The sequence below is a fragment of the Acomys minous genome (assembly GCF_964271855.1).
Source record: "Acomys minous genome assembly, chromosome: 12".
Lineage (NCBI taxonomy): Eukaryota > Metazoa > Chordata > Mammalia > Rodentia > Muridae > Acomys > Acomys minous.
The window spans coordinates 75723562-75740387 of NC_140493.1; the positions used below are offsets into that span (position 1 = coordinate 75723562).

Below are 16826 nucleotides of genomic sequence, written 5' to 3' on the forward strand. Positions count from 1 at the left end.
ACACCCAGTGTTGAACCTAGAGCCTTGCACATCCTGGGAAAGAGCTCTACCACTGAGTTGCATTCACAGCGCATGTGCCATGTTTGTTTGTTTGTTTTTGTTTTTGTTTTTATTTTTTAAATTAATTTATTCAGATTACAACTCAATTGTTATCCCCTCACTTGTATCCTCCCATTCCTCCCTCCCTCCCCCTTTCACCCTATTCCCCTCCTCTACGTCTATGACCGAGGAGGACCTCCTCCCCACTATATGGTCATAGGCTATCAAGCCTCATCTTGGTAGCCTGCTTATTCTTTCTTTGAGTGCCATCAGGCTCCTCACCCAGAGGTGGTGGTCAAATTTGGGGCACCAGAGTTCATGTCAGCCATGTTTTTAATTATGGCTTATAAGGGTTATCAAAGCCAGCAGCAGCTGGGCATTGTATATATAGTATCTAACACTCAGGAGGCTGGTGGGGGCTTGGGGGGGTGTGGGTGTGGTGGGGATTGTGAGTTTGTGGTCAGCCAGGGCTACACAGGCAGATCCTATCTCAGAGAAGAACTCACCATCTCATGAAGCAGTACATTGCCATCTTTGGTGAGTTTGATGTCACCGGCGCCAGAAACCAGCCTGTTAAAAGAACAATGGTATTTATTAATTTATTAATACCACAAGGCAAGAATCAGAGAACACTCCTGACTCTTGCCATTGATGGTCCTAAACACAGGTGACCGGGCTTGGAAACTCTATTTTGAGCCATGGGGTGATACTGCGGTGAGAACTGCCACTTGCATTTTATGGAATTATTTCTCCCAGATGACCTTACAGTGATCACATTCCAGTGGAGCGTTTATTGGTTTACAGAGCAGCTGAAGGGTTGTACACATTGGCAAATGTAACACACACACACACACAAAAAAAAACGAAGCACAAATTTGCAAATATCCTGTCAGTTCTTATCTTGGGGAACGATGTCATAATTCAGTCACATCAAAGTTGTCTCATCCCTTACACTTATTAAATCACCAAGCTTCGTCAATTCCACAATTTAAACACTTTTGGACCTCTTCTCTCCAGTTTCGTTATTATCCTTCCTAGACTGCTTAGACAGCATCTCATCTCCAAATTTATTTTAAATTTATTTATTTATTTATTTATTTATTTATTTATTTATTACTATGTATACGTGTTCTGCCTGCAGGTAAACCTGCCTGCCAAAAGAGGGCACCAGATCTCATTATAGATGGTTGTGAGCCATCATATGGTTGCTGGGAATTGAACTCAGGACCTCTGGAGGAGCAGTCAATGCCTTTAACCTCCGAGCCATCTCTCCAGCCCCTCGTCTCCAAATTTAAATGAGTTCTCCATGCCATATTTTTTTTCTAAAAGGCAATGTAACTCAGTCTTTTAATCAACAGCCCTTCAATGCCTTTATGGTCTCCACCATCTTCAAGATAAAAATTGTAGCATTTAAGTAGTTTAGCAGTACCATATTGACCTTCCCCAGACTCTCCTGTCCCATCGACCATCATTAGTTCCTTTAATACATTAGTAATGTCTGTGTCTGATGGATTTACACCACTGGGAAGCCCTGATTCCCTCCATCAACTGCTCAACTCTGATCAAACAGCACCTGTGATTTGAGAGGCTTTTCCTTCAGTCATCAGTAATTGGACCCTTTCCTCTGTAAGAACCGTTTGCATCTATATGTAATTGACATACCTGTCACTACCATGTCACTTTACGAATAGATACTATCTCAAGGGCTGGAGCGATGCCTCAGCAGTTAAAAAGCATTTATTGTTTTTGCAGAGGATCTGAGCTTGGTTTTCAGCACCCATATCAGATGATTTACAACTGCCTATAACTCAAGTCCTGGAGATCTGACATCCTCTGACCTCTGGGGGCATCTGCACACACCTGATGCACATAAACTCAGACAGGTGTTCACATGTCAATATAAAATAAATCAATCTTTTTAGAAAAGAACAGAAACTACATCCTCCATTTTTCCAGCATCTAGTGTTAAGCAGACTTGTTTACTATTAATATTAGTTTCCTCATTCCTCTCAGGGTGGTCACTTTCCTAAGGGACCTTTTGATCTCCCCACTCTCTTTTCTTCCTGTGTAAGAACGAACAATGGGGCTGGAGAAATGGTTCAGCAGAGAGGCGCACTGGCTGCTCTCCTGAGGTCAATTCCCAGCGACCACATGGTGGCTCACAACCATCTGTAATAGGATCCGATGCTCTTTTCTGGTGTGCATGAAGACAGTGTACTCATCATATACATAAAATAAATAAATAAATCTAAACAACAACAACGAGGGCCAGAGAGATGGCTCAGCGGTTAAGAGCACTGGCTGCTCTTCTAGAGGTCCTGAGTTCAATTCCCAGCAACCACACGGTGGCTCACAACCATCTGTAATGGAATCTGATTCCCTCTTCTGGTGTGCATGAAAACAGAGCACTTGTATACATAAATCTTTCAACAACAATATACAGCGGGGGTAAATAAACATATGTCCAAATGGATAAATAAATATGAAGAACTGTACGTACAGAGAGTTGCAAGCACGTGACTGAGTGCTAACAGCTGGAAGACAACGGGACTTGAATTTGAACCTGTCTAGCTCAAAGCCAGTACAACACACCGTTAAAAACAATAGTGTCTACAGCAGGGCTGCAAGCCAACTGCTGAGCACACGCACAAGGCTAAGTTCATCCTCAAAAGGAAAGGGGTGGAGGGAAGCGTTTTCCAGACTCAAGTTTCCAGTGAGCCACAGTATAAAATAGGCTGTTTATGAATCCTCGTGGAAATGGAGGGCGTCACAGCTTTCTCCTCTACAAACAAGCTAGAGATTTCTGAGAACGGGAACGAGAGGGAGGAGAACCGGGCATCTTAAGTGCGTCAGCATTGCTCTCAGGTCTTCACACTGACCATCATCAGCCCCAGAGAGCGCCGCGACACCCCGCACACTCTAGCGGCATCTCACATTTTTAGCGCGCCCTTGGGCCCCAAGCTGGGCCGCAGCACATCCTGCAGCCCTCGGGCGGCGGATATGTTCACAGCCAAGGCCTCCTGGCTCCGTGTCACCTCGGCCCGAGGGTTGGCGACTTTGATCGCAGCCATGGCTCAACGGTCCAGCCCCCAACTTGCAGACTCCGAACCCTGGCGCCACGCCCACACTGCTGAGCTCCGGCCAATCGGCGCCATAACAGGAAGTGACGCTATCACGCCTCGCCGGGACGGAAGCCAGAATCGCTAGAGTCCCCGGCGCAAACATGGCGTCCTCCGCCTCCGCTCGGACTCCGGCGGGGAAGCGGGTAGTGAATCAGGAAGAACTGAGGCGGTTGATGAGGGAGAAGCAGCGCCTGAACACCAACCGGAAGAGGATAGAATCCCCGTTCGCCAAGTACAACCGTCTGGGGCAGTTGAGCTGCGCGCTTTGCAACACCCCCGTCAAGAGCGAGCTCCTGTGGCAGACCCATGTTCTGGGGAAGCAGCACCGGGAGAGAGTAGCGGAGCTGAAAGGCGCCAAGGCAACGACCCAGGGCCCGGCGGCCAGTACAGCGCCTCCGCCCACCAAGAGGAGAGCGACGGATGTGGAGAGCCAAGACGCCAAGAGAGCCAAGGCCTCCGTGGGGCCTCAGGTACAGCCCTCTACCTCGGCCTTGCCCGCCAACTTTGAGAAATCGGGAAAGGAGGCTGCTAGAGTGACCTCCAGTAAACCTTCCGCACTCGGTTTACTCCCTGATTATGAAGATGAGGACGAGGAGGAGGAGGAGGAAGAAGAAGAGGGAGGTGGAGAAGAAAGAAGGGACAGCAGCAAGCATCTTCCTGATGCGCAAGGCAGAGAACATTCGCTTGCCCCTCCAAGGGAGACAACAAGCAATATGCTGCCAAACGATCCCTTTAATACAAACCCTCCCAAAGCCCCCTTAGTTCCTCATTCAGGGTCAATTGAGAAAGCGGAAATACACGAAAAGGTGGTGGAAAGGAGAGAGAACACCGCCGAAGCCTTACCAGAAGGATTCTTCGATGACCCTGAGGTCGATGCAAAGGTCCGGAAGGTTGATGCCCCAAAAGATCAGATGGACAAAGAATGGGACGAGTTTCAGAAGGCCATGAGGCAAGTCAACACCATCTCCGAAGCTATAGTGGCCGAAGAGGATGAGGAGGGACGGTTGGACCGGCAGATTGGAGAGATCGATGAGCAGATAGAGTGTTACCGGCGGGTGGAGAACCTGCGGAATCGCCAGGATGAAATAAAAAACAGACTTAAGGAGGTTCTGACGATAAAAGAACTGCAGAAAAAGGAAGAAGAGAACGTGGACAGTGATGATGAGGGAGAATTACAGGATTTGCTGTCTCAGGACTGGAGGGTAAAAGGGGCTTTGCTGTAAGGTTTTGAAGAGCCAAGCTTTCCATCGGTCTCCACTGCCCTGTAAAAAGTGCTGTGTCCAAATACTGGGGTTACTCTGTCCTTGGGTACCCTGAGTTGTGGGATAAAGTAATGAGCAGTACTACTTCGGGGAAGGTACTGAGGTGCTATTTATTATAAAATGTTTGAGGTAAAACCATTTTTCACATCTTTGAAATTATAACCACAAGTTGCCAACTTTTTCATATGTACAGGCTTAATGTTGGTTTTCAGCTGTAAAGTCGAAGTTGTACAAAGCTAAGTATATATTTGCATACATCACTGTTTTGAAGCTTATAAATAGAAGTCAGACCAAAAAGACACATGTTTGTATGACAGAGATATATAATCTACCCCACCCACCTTAAACTCCAAGGGTTGGGGCTTTGGGAAAGTTGTTTTTGGAAGGCTACTCATAAACATATATTCTTCATAAAGTAGTGAGTGAGTATTGTTTTCAAAAACATACTTCATGAGACCACATGCCACAAATGCCCAAGCTTCGTAAGCCAGTGTTTCTTTTGACAAGACCAGTGATTGTCAAGTGTAGGTCAGTCTCTTGTGAAACTTTTCATTGTTCACAGAATGTCAGTCACCTGTGAAGCTTTAGTGCCTGAGCCCTAACCCTAGATTCCATAAATCTAAGTAGGATCCAGATGACAATATATTTTAGTGTTTCCAGGTTATTCTAATATATGCCCAAGTTGGAGAGCAACTGCCCTAAGTCCAGAACATACATACATACATACATATATATATATATATATATATATATATATATTTCCCCCCCCCCCCCAGGATTTGTTTTCCTCTAACATGTTCTGTGAATTTGCTGTACCTACCTAATCAGGGCCATGAGCTTGCTTGCTTTTTTTTTTTTTTTTTTTTTTTGAGACAGAGTACCTCTGTGTAACAGAGCCCTGGCCTCTGGACTCACTTTGTGTAGACCAGGCTGGCATCAAACTCAGAGAGATCCACCTGCCTCTCCCTCTGCCTTTGCCTCCCAAGTGCTGGAATTAAAGGTGTGTACCACCATGACCAGCTGAGCTGATTTTCAAATGAAGGAAATAATACCTTTCATTTCTACCTCATTGAGTCTGAAATTTGATTTTTGTGGTAAATTAGGGTTGTGTTTACAGGTTCTTTCAATGGCAGGAAGATATTTAAGTTGCTAGGAAAGTAATGACAATGCCTTATGCTAGCTGTTGATAGTTTAAAGTACTCCTCACTTTGGAGGGTGAGGTGTTCAAAAAGGAAAATAAATAGCAGTATTTTATATACAGCATGTTCAAATCTAATAATAATAATAGCTAAGATATACTGTACTAAGCATAGGCCAAACGAGATTCTGAGTATTTTACCTATCTATATTAAGCCATTCTAGTTCAGAGTTTATGGGGAAAGCACCAAGAAAAAAGGTCTAAAAAGCCTTGAAAACTGGATGTGGTGACTTACACATGACATCTCAGCTTTTGGGAAGCAGATGGAAAGGGATGGATCACATAGTGACAACTTGTCTAAAATGAAGAGGAAAAACAGCCTTTCATTCTAAAGAATTGTTTGTACAGGCAATGTGGAAATAATGGAGGATTTTTGTTTTGTTCTTAAACCAAAGAATTTTGTGACAATTAGGTATTGCTCTGGAGTAGTGTATGGTATGGAAGGAGTGAAGGGCAGGGACTGGGGATTATGTAGAAATGACCTCAGACGTGAGGTGACTAGGAATGGTTAGTCTTGGGCAAAGGGGGGAAGTAGCAGACTTCCTCAGGAGGAGCTAACATTTTAAAGACTAGAAGTAGAACTTAAAAAAAAATGTGGATGGATAAGGACAGGATATCAAAGGGTTTTCTTTTAGGTGTGGGTACCAAGAAGACATTGTCTGACTTGGTATGTGCCACACATAATTAATGATCTTGCTGCCTGTGACACGAAGTCTGAATTCTTTGCCAACTGATTAGCGATGGCTGTTTCAGTTTGACAGTCACCAAGGGTACCCCTGCCTCTGATGAATGACCCCACACACTGAATTTTTCAGGGATTTCAGCATTCAAGAAAATATAAAGATGGTTTGAAAGGTGAGTAATGATCTGTAGGAACACCTTTATTAGACATGCAGAGCTGAAATAGCCGGGCATGGTGGCTCACTCTGGAGGCCGAAGCAGGCGGGTCGCTGTGAGTTAGAGACCAGCAAAAAAAAGATTTAAAAAAAGAAAGAAAGAAAGAAATGCAAAGTTGAGCCAGGTGTAGTGGCGCATACCTTTAATCTCAGCAATCGGGAGGTGAGGCAGGCCTATCTCTGTGAGGCCAGCCTGGTCTACATAGCTAGTCTAGGACAGCCAAGGCTACACAGAGAAACCCTATCTTGAACCTCCCCTCCAAGAAAAAGGAAAGAAAGAAAGAAAAAGAAATGCAAAGCTGGACATCATGGGTCATATCTGTAATCCCAGCACTAGGGAAAACTGAGGCAGGAGAATTGCTGTTATTTTGAGGCCATCCATTTGATAATAAGCCCTATCATTAACTAAAGAGCAAAACCATATATATTTTTTAAATCCTCTAGTAGCCAGTTTAAAAAGAAACAGGTAAAGTTTCAGTGTTTTGTTCACTCTGCTATATCCAGAATGCTAACATTTCAGTGATATTTACAGATTACTGGATACTTTTGCTTACATTTTTAGAATCTTAACAGCATATACATTTTAAGTGTTCAATAGCCATCGGTGACTAAAGGAAGCCATCAGCTTCCCTAAGGGACAGCACAGATCTAAAAGTTACATAGGTGAAAAAACAAAACAAAACAAACAGGTTCATTCTCGGCAGCAGTGGAGGTTAGATGTGGTAAGGTAGCTTATTATTGAACATCATGATGTAAAAAATAAGATTTGCTTGTGTGTGTGTGTGTGTGTGTGTGTGTGTGTGTGTGTGTGTGTGTGTGTGTCCTTTAGGAGAACAGCCACTGCCCTTTGGGAGAACAAGTGCTCTTAACCAATCAGCAATCCTGCAGCTCAGTTAACATTTTATTCTTCTGAAGACATAAGGAATGTCAGGTGTGCCAATGCACGTGAACTACCACTGGCTTTTAAGAGGGCCAAGAATGTCAAAATATGATCTCAGTGGTCGCTCTGAAGAGCAATAGAGAAAGACCCCTGACTGTACCAGTGCTCAGTGAGCCCTTGTTGACTTTGGGGGGTGGGGAGAATTTAGGATCCAGGGAACAGCTGTGGGAGTAGGCAGCTTCACGAACTGCACAGATGACTCCATCCTCTGAGCAGGGTCACGTTTGATGTTCCGTTGTGCTGTTCCCTGACAGAATTGGTCATAGAGATTGCTTCTAGTCGCTTCTCTTTTTAAAGAGGTCCCTAACTCAGCCACTGTCACAATACAGAATTATTGCAAAGAACAAAGAGGTATCTTCTTTATTTAAAACAGTCCAATCTTCCTCACTTGCAAGAAAAAGAGTGCTAATCCAACTGGCCTTCAAATACACACTTATCCAGGGCCTTACAGTTATGAGCTGTTTTTTTACATGTATTCCACTTACGATGGAAGTATTAGCTGCTTTTATGGTGCTTGCAGGAAAATAATGTAAAATGTAGGCCTAAAATCTTTAATAGTAACAAACACCAGATTAATATGGACTAATAAAACAAAGCAGTTAGCATCACAGCCTAGTTCAAGCCTGCACCACTCTATTTTGCAGTACTGGGGATTTGAACTCAGGGCCTCAGGTATACGAGGCAAGGGGTCCATCGCTGAGCTGATCGTCAGCCTGCTCCAGCGAAGCCAAGTCACCTCTCTAGACTTCAGTGTGCTCAAGTATTGAAAGGACATAATCCTCACGGGGTGCAGTGAGAATCTATGACTTATTCTAAATATAGAACAGAAATTCTTTTTTTGTTTTTTGTTTTTTGTTTTGTTTTTCGAGACAGGGTTTCTCTGTGTAGCTTTGGCTGTCCTGGACTCACTTTGTAGACCAGGCTGGCCTCGAACTCACAGCGAACTGCCTGCCTCTGCCTCCCAAGTGCTGGGATTAAAGGCATGCGCCACCACACCCAGCAAAATTCTTAATGAAAACGAAATTTTCTGTCAGAAGCACCAGTTGGCTAGCAACTTTGGGTTTATCAGTGAGAATGATGGTTAGGTGGACATCAGTTGTCTTTTTAAGACTAAATCTGTGATGCTGGATAGGTTTATGTTTCAACAGGAACAAAAGTCAAGATTGAATTATTTTTCTTGTCGATGTTACTGTGTCTGCCTTGTGTTTTCTACTTACGTTTCCACCATCAGCTGATCTCATCCATTCATGTGGGTTTAAATACCACCTTTGTACTGAAGATTCCAAGTTTATACCAGCCTTGCCCTTCAATCTACAGCCAGAGCAGAGCTAAGAGCATTGCAGAGATGTAGAGGCTGGCAGTGGTGGCACACACCTTTAGGGAGGCAGAGGCAGGCAGATCGCTGTGAGTTGGAGGCCAACCTGGTCTACAAAGCCAGGACAGCCAAGGCTTGGGGGGAAAAAAAAAGCAAGCAGTAATGAACTGTCAGTGCAGCATATTAAATGTGTGTGTGTTAGAGGTGTAAGCAACTGGGCACAAGGGGTGAGAAAAGGTAAAGTAGGTTTAAAGTACCAGCTAGGAGCTGGAGAGATGGCTCAGAGGTTAAGAGCACTGGCTGTTCTTCCAAAGGTCCTGAGTTCAATTCCCAGCAACCGCATGGTGGCTCACAACCATCTAGAATGAGATCTGGTGCCCTCTGCTGGCATGCAGGCACACATGGGGGCAGAGTACTGTACAAATAATAAATAAATAAATTAAAAATAAATAAAATAAGAGCTAGCATTGGGAGAGAAAAGTGGGCCAAGATAGATATGCAAAGTGTACAGACTTCTCAGGAAATAGTAGCTTCAGGCACCTGGAAAGAAGCGTGAGAGGCAGGGCAGGATGTCTGCCTGGGTTAGACTATAAGCAACTTTACATGCCACCCTGAGTTTAGACTCCTATTCAAAGCCAGAATTGCAGTGTGGTAAAGATGAGGGCACAGACATAATTACTGTCCTCAATTGGAAGATGACAGTAATAGTGAGAAAATGGAATGTTCTTTTTATCTAGACTTTTCTTGCAGTTAAGGATTACCTCTATTGCCACAGCTTCTAGAGGCATCCAAAGGAGATAGTGGGTTCCTCTTTAAGAACTTTAATACAGCCGGGTATGGTGGTGCATGCCTTTAATCCCAGCACTCGGGAGGCAGAGGCAGGCAGATCACTGTGAGTTCTAGGCCAGCCTGGTCTACAAAGCAAGTCCAGGACAGCCAGGGCTACACAGAGAAACCCTGTCTTGGAAAACAAAAAACAAACAAACAAACAAACAAAAACATTATACAGCCAGGGGCAGTGGCACACACCTGTAATCCCAGCACTCGGGAGGCAGAGGCAGGCCGATCTCTGTGAGTTTGAGGCCAGCATGGTCTACAAAGTGAGTCCAGGACAGCCAGGGCTACACAGAGAAACCCTGCTTCAAAAAAACCAAAATCAAACAAACACTAATACTTGATTAGGGAAATAGCTTGGAATTTCACTTCTAGTTATAGAAGCTGTTTAAGAAGTCTTCATAATGAAGTTGACCTCGAGCTGGGTGCAGGGTGGAGGTGGGGGTAGAAATTCTTGAAAATTTTAATTATGAAAAATAAGCAGAGAGAAAAGTGTACACATAGAGAGAAAAGTACAAAGGCAGACATAATGCTGCACTCCTATAAACCCAGAATTTGGGAAGTAGAGATAGGGGGATTAGGTTTTGAAGACCAACCATGGCTACATAATGAGTTCCAGGAAAAAAAAAAAAACAGGCTCAAAAAAGGAAAGGAAAAAGCACCGTCACTAGCTAAAACTCAAGGTTGTGAAGTAGGCAGGTTCTGAATTGCCTTATTTATGGTGCGGGGCCTCAAACCCAGTGCCTCACACATGGCTAGGCGGGCACTGCCACTGACCTATAGACCTAGGCCCAGGCTGCCTGGAATATCTCAGTGAGAGCTCTGGAAGAGAGTTCCAGGGGGCTGGACAGATGGCTCTGTAGTTAACAGCATTGGCTGACTTACCAGAGGACCCACATGGCGGTTCACACCACCTCCAGCTCTAGGGCTTCTGACACCCTCACACAAACATTAATGCAGGCAAAACACTAATGAACATAAAATAAAAATAAGAGTTAATTCCAGGTGATTTCGCTAGGGACACCTAGGCAGCATTTGCAGCATCAGACATCAGCGTTACACCATGGACAAAGGGCTGTCCGACTTGGCCCACACAGACCCATCCCTAAGGCAGTGGGTTCCCTAAGTACTCCCAATAGCCCAGCCTGGCCTAGATTATTACTGGTCATTGGATCTTCACTGGGGATGTGGGAACAACACCGTAAAGAACTTCAGATGGACCAGGTGTGGTGGCGCATGCCTTTAGTCCCAGCACTCGGGAGGCAGAGGCAAGTGGATTGCTGTGAGTTCGAGGCTAGCCTGGTTCTACAAAGTGAGTCCAGGACAGCCAAGTCTACACAGAGAAACCCTGTCTCCAAAAACCAAAAAAAAAAGAACTTCAGTCAGTTCTACAGTAACCAACCAGTAATAACACAACAGAGAATCCTGTCAAACTAGGATCTGAGAAATAATAATGAACCTGTCTCACCATCACTGTAAAGGTGAAACCAACACATACTTGGCCACACTTCCTGACATTGTTCAGCGTGTGAGAAGCACTGACACTAAGCATTCACTGGGTATTCCTTTTCTGTAGCTACCACATTAGGGTTTATAGGAAATTCAGAAATGTCAACAGCATTAACAGTATCCATCTAGACCCAACCAGTGCCTTGTACAGAGCTGACACATAGTACCTGTTCAGAAAGTTAACTAAAAAGTAGCCCTTGGCCAGGCACAGGGCTCAGTGGCCACACCTCTAATCCCAGCACTCCGGAGGCAAAGGCTGCAGATCTATGATTTTGAGACTAGTCTGGTCTACATAATGAGTTTCAAAACAGCCAGGACGGTATAGTGTCCTGGTTCTCTCTGTCTGTCTCTGTCTGTCTCTGTGTGTGTGTGTGTGTGTGTGTGTGTGTGTGTGTGTGTGTGTGTGTGTCTGTCTGTCTGTCTGTCTCTCTCTCTCTCTCTCTCTCCTCTCCTCTCCCCTTCCCCCTCTCACACACACCAAAAACAAACCCCCAAACAACAACAAAAATCCTCCGTCCAAAAGGGATGCAGTCTTGTAAACAATATAGGTACTTGATAGGACCCAAGTACTTATTAAGGTACCAGTACAGGCAATGGGAAGGGGTAACTCAGGCTGGCAGGACAGGGGTGCTGTGCGGCTGTAATTACTAGAAGGCTCAGGTAGGCACATCATGCATTTGATGGTAACCTGGGCTATATATTAAGACTGTTTAAATTAAAAACACATCTTTAGCCGGGCAGTGGTGGCACACGCCTTTAGTCCCACTACCGGGGAGGCAGAGGCAGGCGGATTTCTGTGAGTGCAAGGCCAGCCTGGTCTACAAAGCAAGTCCAGGTCAGCCGAGGCTACACAGAGAAACCCTGCCTCAAAAACAATACAAAAAATACCCCACAGGTTTTTAATCTAGGGTCACAGTGTCCATTCCACCCGCTATGTGCTCCCTACCTATTGTCCTCTTAAGGATTACATAGTCTGTGTACTCTGTAAGGACTCTCCCACATATGTCTATCACCGAGACCAAACGGGGAGTGAGCAGGGAGAGCCCAGCAGGCTGCAGATCTGAGGCCTCCAGCGAGAGCTCGGGGCGATGGAGATGGTGGACTCATCAAAGCACTGAGAAAGGGGAATGGCTCTTCAAGTCTAAGGAAACTGGCACCAACAAGAATGGCAGAAAGGGGGCTGGAGAGATGGCTCAGAGGTTAAGGGCACTGGCTGCTCTTCCAAAGGTCCTGAGTTCAATTCCCAGCAACCACATGGTGGCTCACAACCATCTATAATGTGATCTGATGCCCTCTTCTGGTGTGTAGGCATGCAAGCAGAGAACTGTGGATGTAATAAATAAATAAATACATTAAAAAAAAAAAAAGAATGGTAGAAAGCAGTGAGCTTTAATCTCTCCTAGCTACCAGACCAAAGCTGGTCTCAGTGAGACCAACTGACCAGCACTGCCCGCTAACCCGCACTGGTTCCAGTGGAGGATATGGAATCAGCCATCTTCTTCCTCCAGTGATTAATCTTCACTGTCCACCTGGCCGAATTTGGAATCACCTAGGAGACACACCTCTAGTTGTGTCTGTTCTGTTGCTGTGAAGAGACACCATGACCACAGCAACTTTTGCAAAGGACAGCATTTCGTGGGGGCTGGCTTACAGTTTTCAGAGGTTTAGCCCGTCGTCATCCTGGTGGAAGCAGGGGAGCGTGCAGGCAGACATAGTGCTGGAGAAGCAGCTGAGAGGTCTACACCCTGATCCACAGGCAGCAGTGAGAGAACGACACTGGGCTTGGCATGGTCCTTTGAAACCTCAAGGCCCAACCCCACTGACACGCTTCCTCCCACAAGGCCCATACTTCTAATCCTTTCAAACAGTGCCAGTCCCTATCGACGAAGCATTCAAATCTGCGAGTCTATGTGGGCCATTTTTTTTTAAAGATGTATGTACTTATTTATTTGTTTGTTTGTTTATGTATACAGTGTTCTGCCTGCATGTAACACCTGCAGGCCAGAAGAGGGCACCAGCTCTCAGTATAAATGGTTGTGAGTCATCATGTGATTGCTGGGAACTGAACTCATGACCTTTGGAAGAACGGACAGTGCTCTTAACCTCTGAGCCATCTCTCCAGCCTGGACCATTCTTATTCAACTACCAAAGGGTGTTTCTTACTTTTTAATTTTAATTCTTATTACTTTACGTGTGTATGCTGTATGTGTTAGTCAGGTACATGCATGCTAGCCACAGCCTGTGTGGAGGTCAGAGGTCAGCCTGTGGGAGTCCATTCTCTCCTTTCGGCTATGGGTTCTGGTGATTCAACTCAGGCTGTCAGGCAGATGCGGCAAGAGATTTTTACCCACTGAGCCATCTGACTGTTGCTCTGGGTGTGCCTGTGAGGCCATTCCCAGAGAGCTTACATCGAGGAGGGAAGGCCCATTCTGAATGTGGAGAGAAAGAAAAAAAGGAAAAGAAGAGGAGGAAGAAGGCTGCTGACGGTGAAGATGAACTTCAAGTTCATCCAGTCCCTGGAAGTCAGGGACAGTCATATTAAAGGGGTCGGTAGTAGTGTGTTAGCTCTGAGACCCGAATAAATAAGATCAGTGCCCTGGAGAATATGACTCGAGTCTAAGAACTGTTGGCTTCTGGGTAGGTAGAAAAAGCATGGGATATCCTGATTATTTACCACAAAGGGACTTAGTATCTCCTGATTTGGCTCAGAGAATTACTTTAAGACTTCAACCAAAGTCCTCCTCTCCAAAACGCTTTCACACAAAAACTTTTATATTAAAATATTAGGAGACTGAAGGATGTCCGAGGCCACCCTCAGATCCTCAAGGGCAGTGTGGCTCTCAACCTTCCTAATGATGTGATCCCTTAATACAGTTCCTCACATTGTGGTGAACCCCTCCCCCCCCCCCCCCCCCCCGTCCATCATAAAATTATTTTGTTGCTACTTCATATCTGTAATTTGCTACTCTTATGAATCATAATGTAAGTATCTGATACGTGACCCCAAAGGGGTTGAGACTCAAAGGCTAAGAACCCCGCTGTTCTAGGGGGCCTGAGAGCCCACTACTTCTCCTTTCACTTTTGCTAGTGAGGCTGCCTTCCCTCCTCACCTAGTTAGTAATGACTGTTGGCCACCTATCAGCTCCTGCCTTCTCTCCAGAGCAGCCGCCGTTGACAGAGATCCTGTTTAAACCCAGGTCAGATCATGTCTCCTCTCTGTGCAGTCCAACCCATGAGCTTCCCATCTCCGCTGGGATAAAAGCCAGTCTTTTTACAGTGGTGCGCAAGGCCCCTCGGGAGAGCCCTCCTTGCTTCCCTCGCCTGCTGCTACGCTTCTCAGTCTAGAGCTCCTCTTAGCCGCAGGGGCTCTCCTTGCCGCTCTCCCAGCAGATCTTTGATGCTCTCTATCTAAGATCTCCAAGTGACACTTCCAACCCTGTAAGTCTTAGTTAGCTGTCACTTGGTTGGTGAAACCTTCTTGACATCTTTTAAAAACTGCAATCCTTCCATTGTCCCCACACCTCTGGTCCTGCCCTTTTCTCTTACAGGCTGCTACATTTCTTCTTTTCTTTTCTTCTTTGGTTTTTTGAGACAGGGTTCCTCTGTGGAATAGCCCTGACTGCCCTGGATTCACTCTGTAGACCAGGCTGGCCTCAAACTCACAGAACCACCCTGCCTTTGCCTCCTGAGTACTGGGATTAAAGGCGTGCACCACCAGCAGCAGCTATTTTGCTTATTTTTGTTTCCCATAATAACCCACTAACACCTGTCAGTGGAAGGCGCTGTACAGGATGCTGAGGATAATACATCATTGGCACCCTTGCAGGCAGCATCACATGTTACAACACTGACCTTCCAAGCAAGATGTGCCCAGGGGTGCCATTGTGGCATGAAGGTTGTGGGGTAACCAACTGCTTGTGGATTGGACTTGAGACCTGATTACAAGCTAGCCAAAAGTGTAACTCAGGAGGTCAGAGTCTCTACAGAAGACCGATCACTGTTGTTTTACTAAATAACATGTTGCCCAGGTGCCTTCTAAATCCTCATAGTGTTGTCCTCAGCTTTGGCCACAGAACTTCTCTCTGTGGTATCTACTGAGTGCTTATCCCTAAATGGGGCTACTATATCAATCACCATAACCCCTCCCACAAAGGCTCAGAGAATGTTGGAGAAGACTGGTAGAAAGGAACTTAAGATCCGGAGGATGTGCTGTGTGGTGCGATCGCCGCTGGACATCAGTCGACCCTGGAATGGCTTCTTCGGGTGAGGAAAAAAAAAAAAAAAAGATCCGGTGGATGGGGAGGAGTGCTGTGAAATGCTGTTCAGCGTGGCCACAGAACCCAGGAACTCACTGGTGCTCTGGTGATCTGACCAACATCAGGTCAACAAGCTCAATCAGCACTCCAAGAGGTAGCACTAACTGAACTGGGTGGGTTATCAAAAATAAAAATAGGGCTGGAGAGATGGCTCAGTGGTTAAGAGCACTGCCTGCTCTTCCAAAGGTCCTGAGTTCAATTCCCAGTAACCACATGGTGGCTCACAACCATCTATGATGAGATTTGGTGCCCTCTTCTGGCCTGCAGTTGTACATGCAGGCAGAGTACTGTGTACATAATAATAAATAAATAAATCTTTAAAAAAAAATAAAAATAATAGGAGAGGACATGAAGGAGGACGGTGATGTTCTGGGAGTTCCTAGGAGGGAGGAGGGGGAGAGCTAGGGGCGTACATGATCAAGATGCACTGCTTACATGTATGAGATTGCCAAAGAATAATTTTTTTTAAAAACTTATTTAATTTTAATTTATGTGCATTGGTGTGAGATTGTCAGATGTTGGAGTTACAGCCAGTTGTGAGCTGCCATGTGGTTGCTGGGAATTGAACCCAGGTCCTTTGGAAGAGCAAGCAGTGCTCTCAACCACTGAGCCATCTCTCCAGCCCCCAAAGAATACATTTTAAAAATCATTTTATTTGTTTGTTTTTTTTTTAAGTAGAAAATCACGAGCCGAGTGTGGTGGTGTTCACCTTTAATCCCAGTACTCGGGAGGCAGAGGCTGGCAGATCGTTGTGATCTGCTCTACAAAGTGAGTCCAGGACAGTCAAGGCTGCACAGAAAGACCCTGTCTTGAAAAACAAAAACAAAAAACAAAGAAAATCACTGGGCATGGTGATACATGCCTTTAATCCCAGCACTCCAGAGGCAGAGGTGGGAGAATTTCTGAGTTCAAGGCCAGCCTGGTCTACAGAGCAAGTCCAGGATAGGCAAGGCTACACAGAGAAACCATCTGGAAAAATCAATAATAACAATAATAACGATAACAATAATGCACCCCAGTGGCAGGAGTACAGAGCCCAAGAAACAGGCCTTCACACAGTCAAATGGTCTCGGACAAGGAGCAAAACCACAAAGACAAGGGCTGCATGCTTCCTCCCACGCGTGCGGCCTAACTTTAAACGGATGCATATGTGTTCATGTGTGCGTGTTTGTCCATCACGAAACTAGAAATCAGATCAGGAGGGGGAGGTAGAGCTCGTAATGGTCGCGGGGTAACTCCTGCAATGGGAAAGCAGAAGGGAAGACAAACTAGGAGGGACCCAGCTGGAGGCGGGGAGGGCAACGGAAGACAGCAAAACGTGATCAACACGACGAAATCCATCACTTTGCACACCAACCTGAAACACAGACTTGTTTATTTATCAATTTCTGAAAC

General features: G+C 45.5%; 2 protein-coding genes and 1 long non-coding RNA gene across 5 annotated transcripts in view; 2 read left to right on the forward strand and 1 right to left on the reverse strand.

Annotated features, from left to right (window-relative positions):
* Positions 1 to 3183, reverse strand: part of CCT6B (chaperonin containing TCP1 subunit 6B) — a 46234-nt gene extending 43051 nt beyond the window's left edge. For all 3 annotated transcript variants that reach the window (XR_014773130.1, XM_084749888.1, XM_084749887.1), the window contains exons 1-2: positions 2974 to 3183; positions 546 to 609 (exon numbers count right to left, since the gene is read on the reverse strand). Coding sequence is in view for 2 of the 3 variants with exons in the window: in XM_084749888.1 (XP_084606014.1) it covers positions 546 to 609; positions 2974 to 3110 (201 nt within the window). In the remaining variant the exon portion in view is untranslated. The remainder of the gene's footprint in view (positions 1 to 545; positions 610 to 2973) is intronic.
* The window catches only part of LOC311579386, a 263507-nt gene extending 258017 nt beyond the window's left edge, over positions 1 to 5490 (forward strand). Inside the window, exon 2 of the long non-coding RNA XR_014773132.1 lies at positions 5296 to 5490. This is a non-coding gene — a long non-coding RNA (uncharacterized lncRNA). The remainder of the gene's footprint in view (positions 1 to 5295) is intronic.
* On the forward strand, positions 3215 to 5490 carry ZNF830 (zinc finger protein 830). Its single transcript, XM_084749899.1, has one exon. It carries the CDS (start codon positions 3263 to 3265, stop codon positions 4382 to 4384), a length of 1122 nt encoding a protein of 373 aa, XP_084606025.1. The 5' UTR covers positions 3215 to 3262; the 3' UTR covers positions 4385 to 5490.
* Positions 5491 to 16826: the final 11336 nt, after the last annotated feature.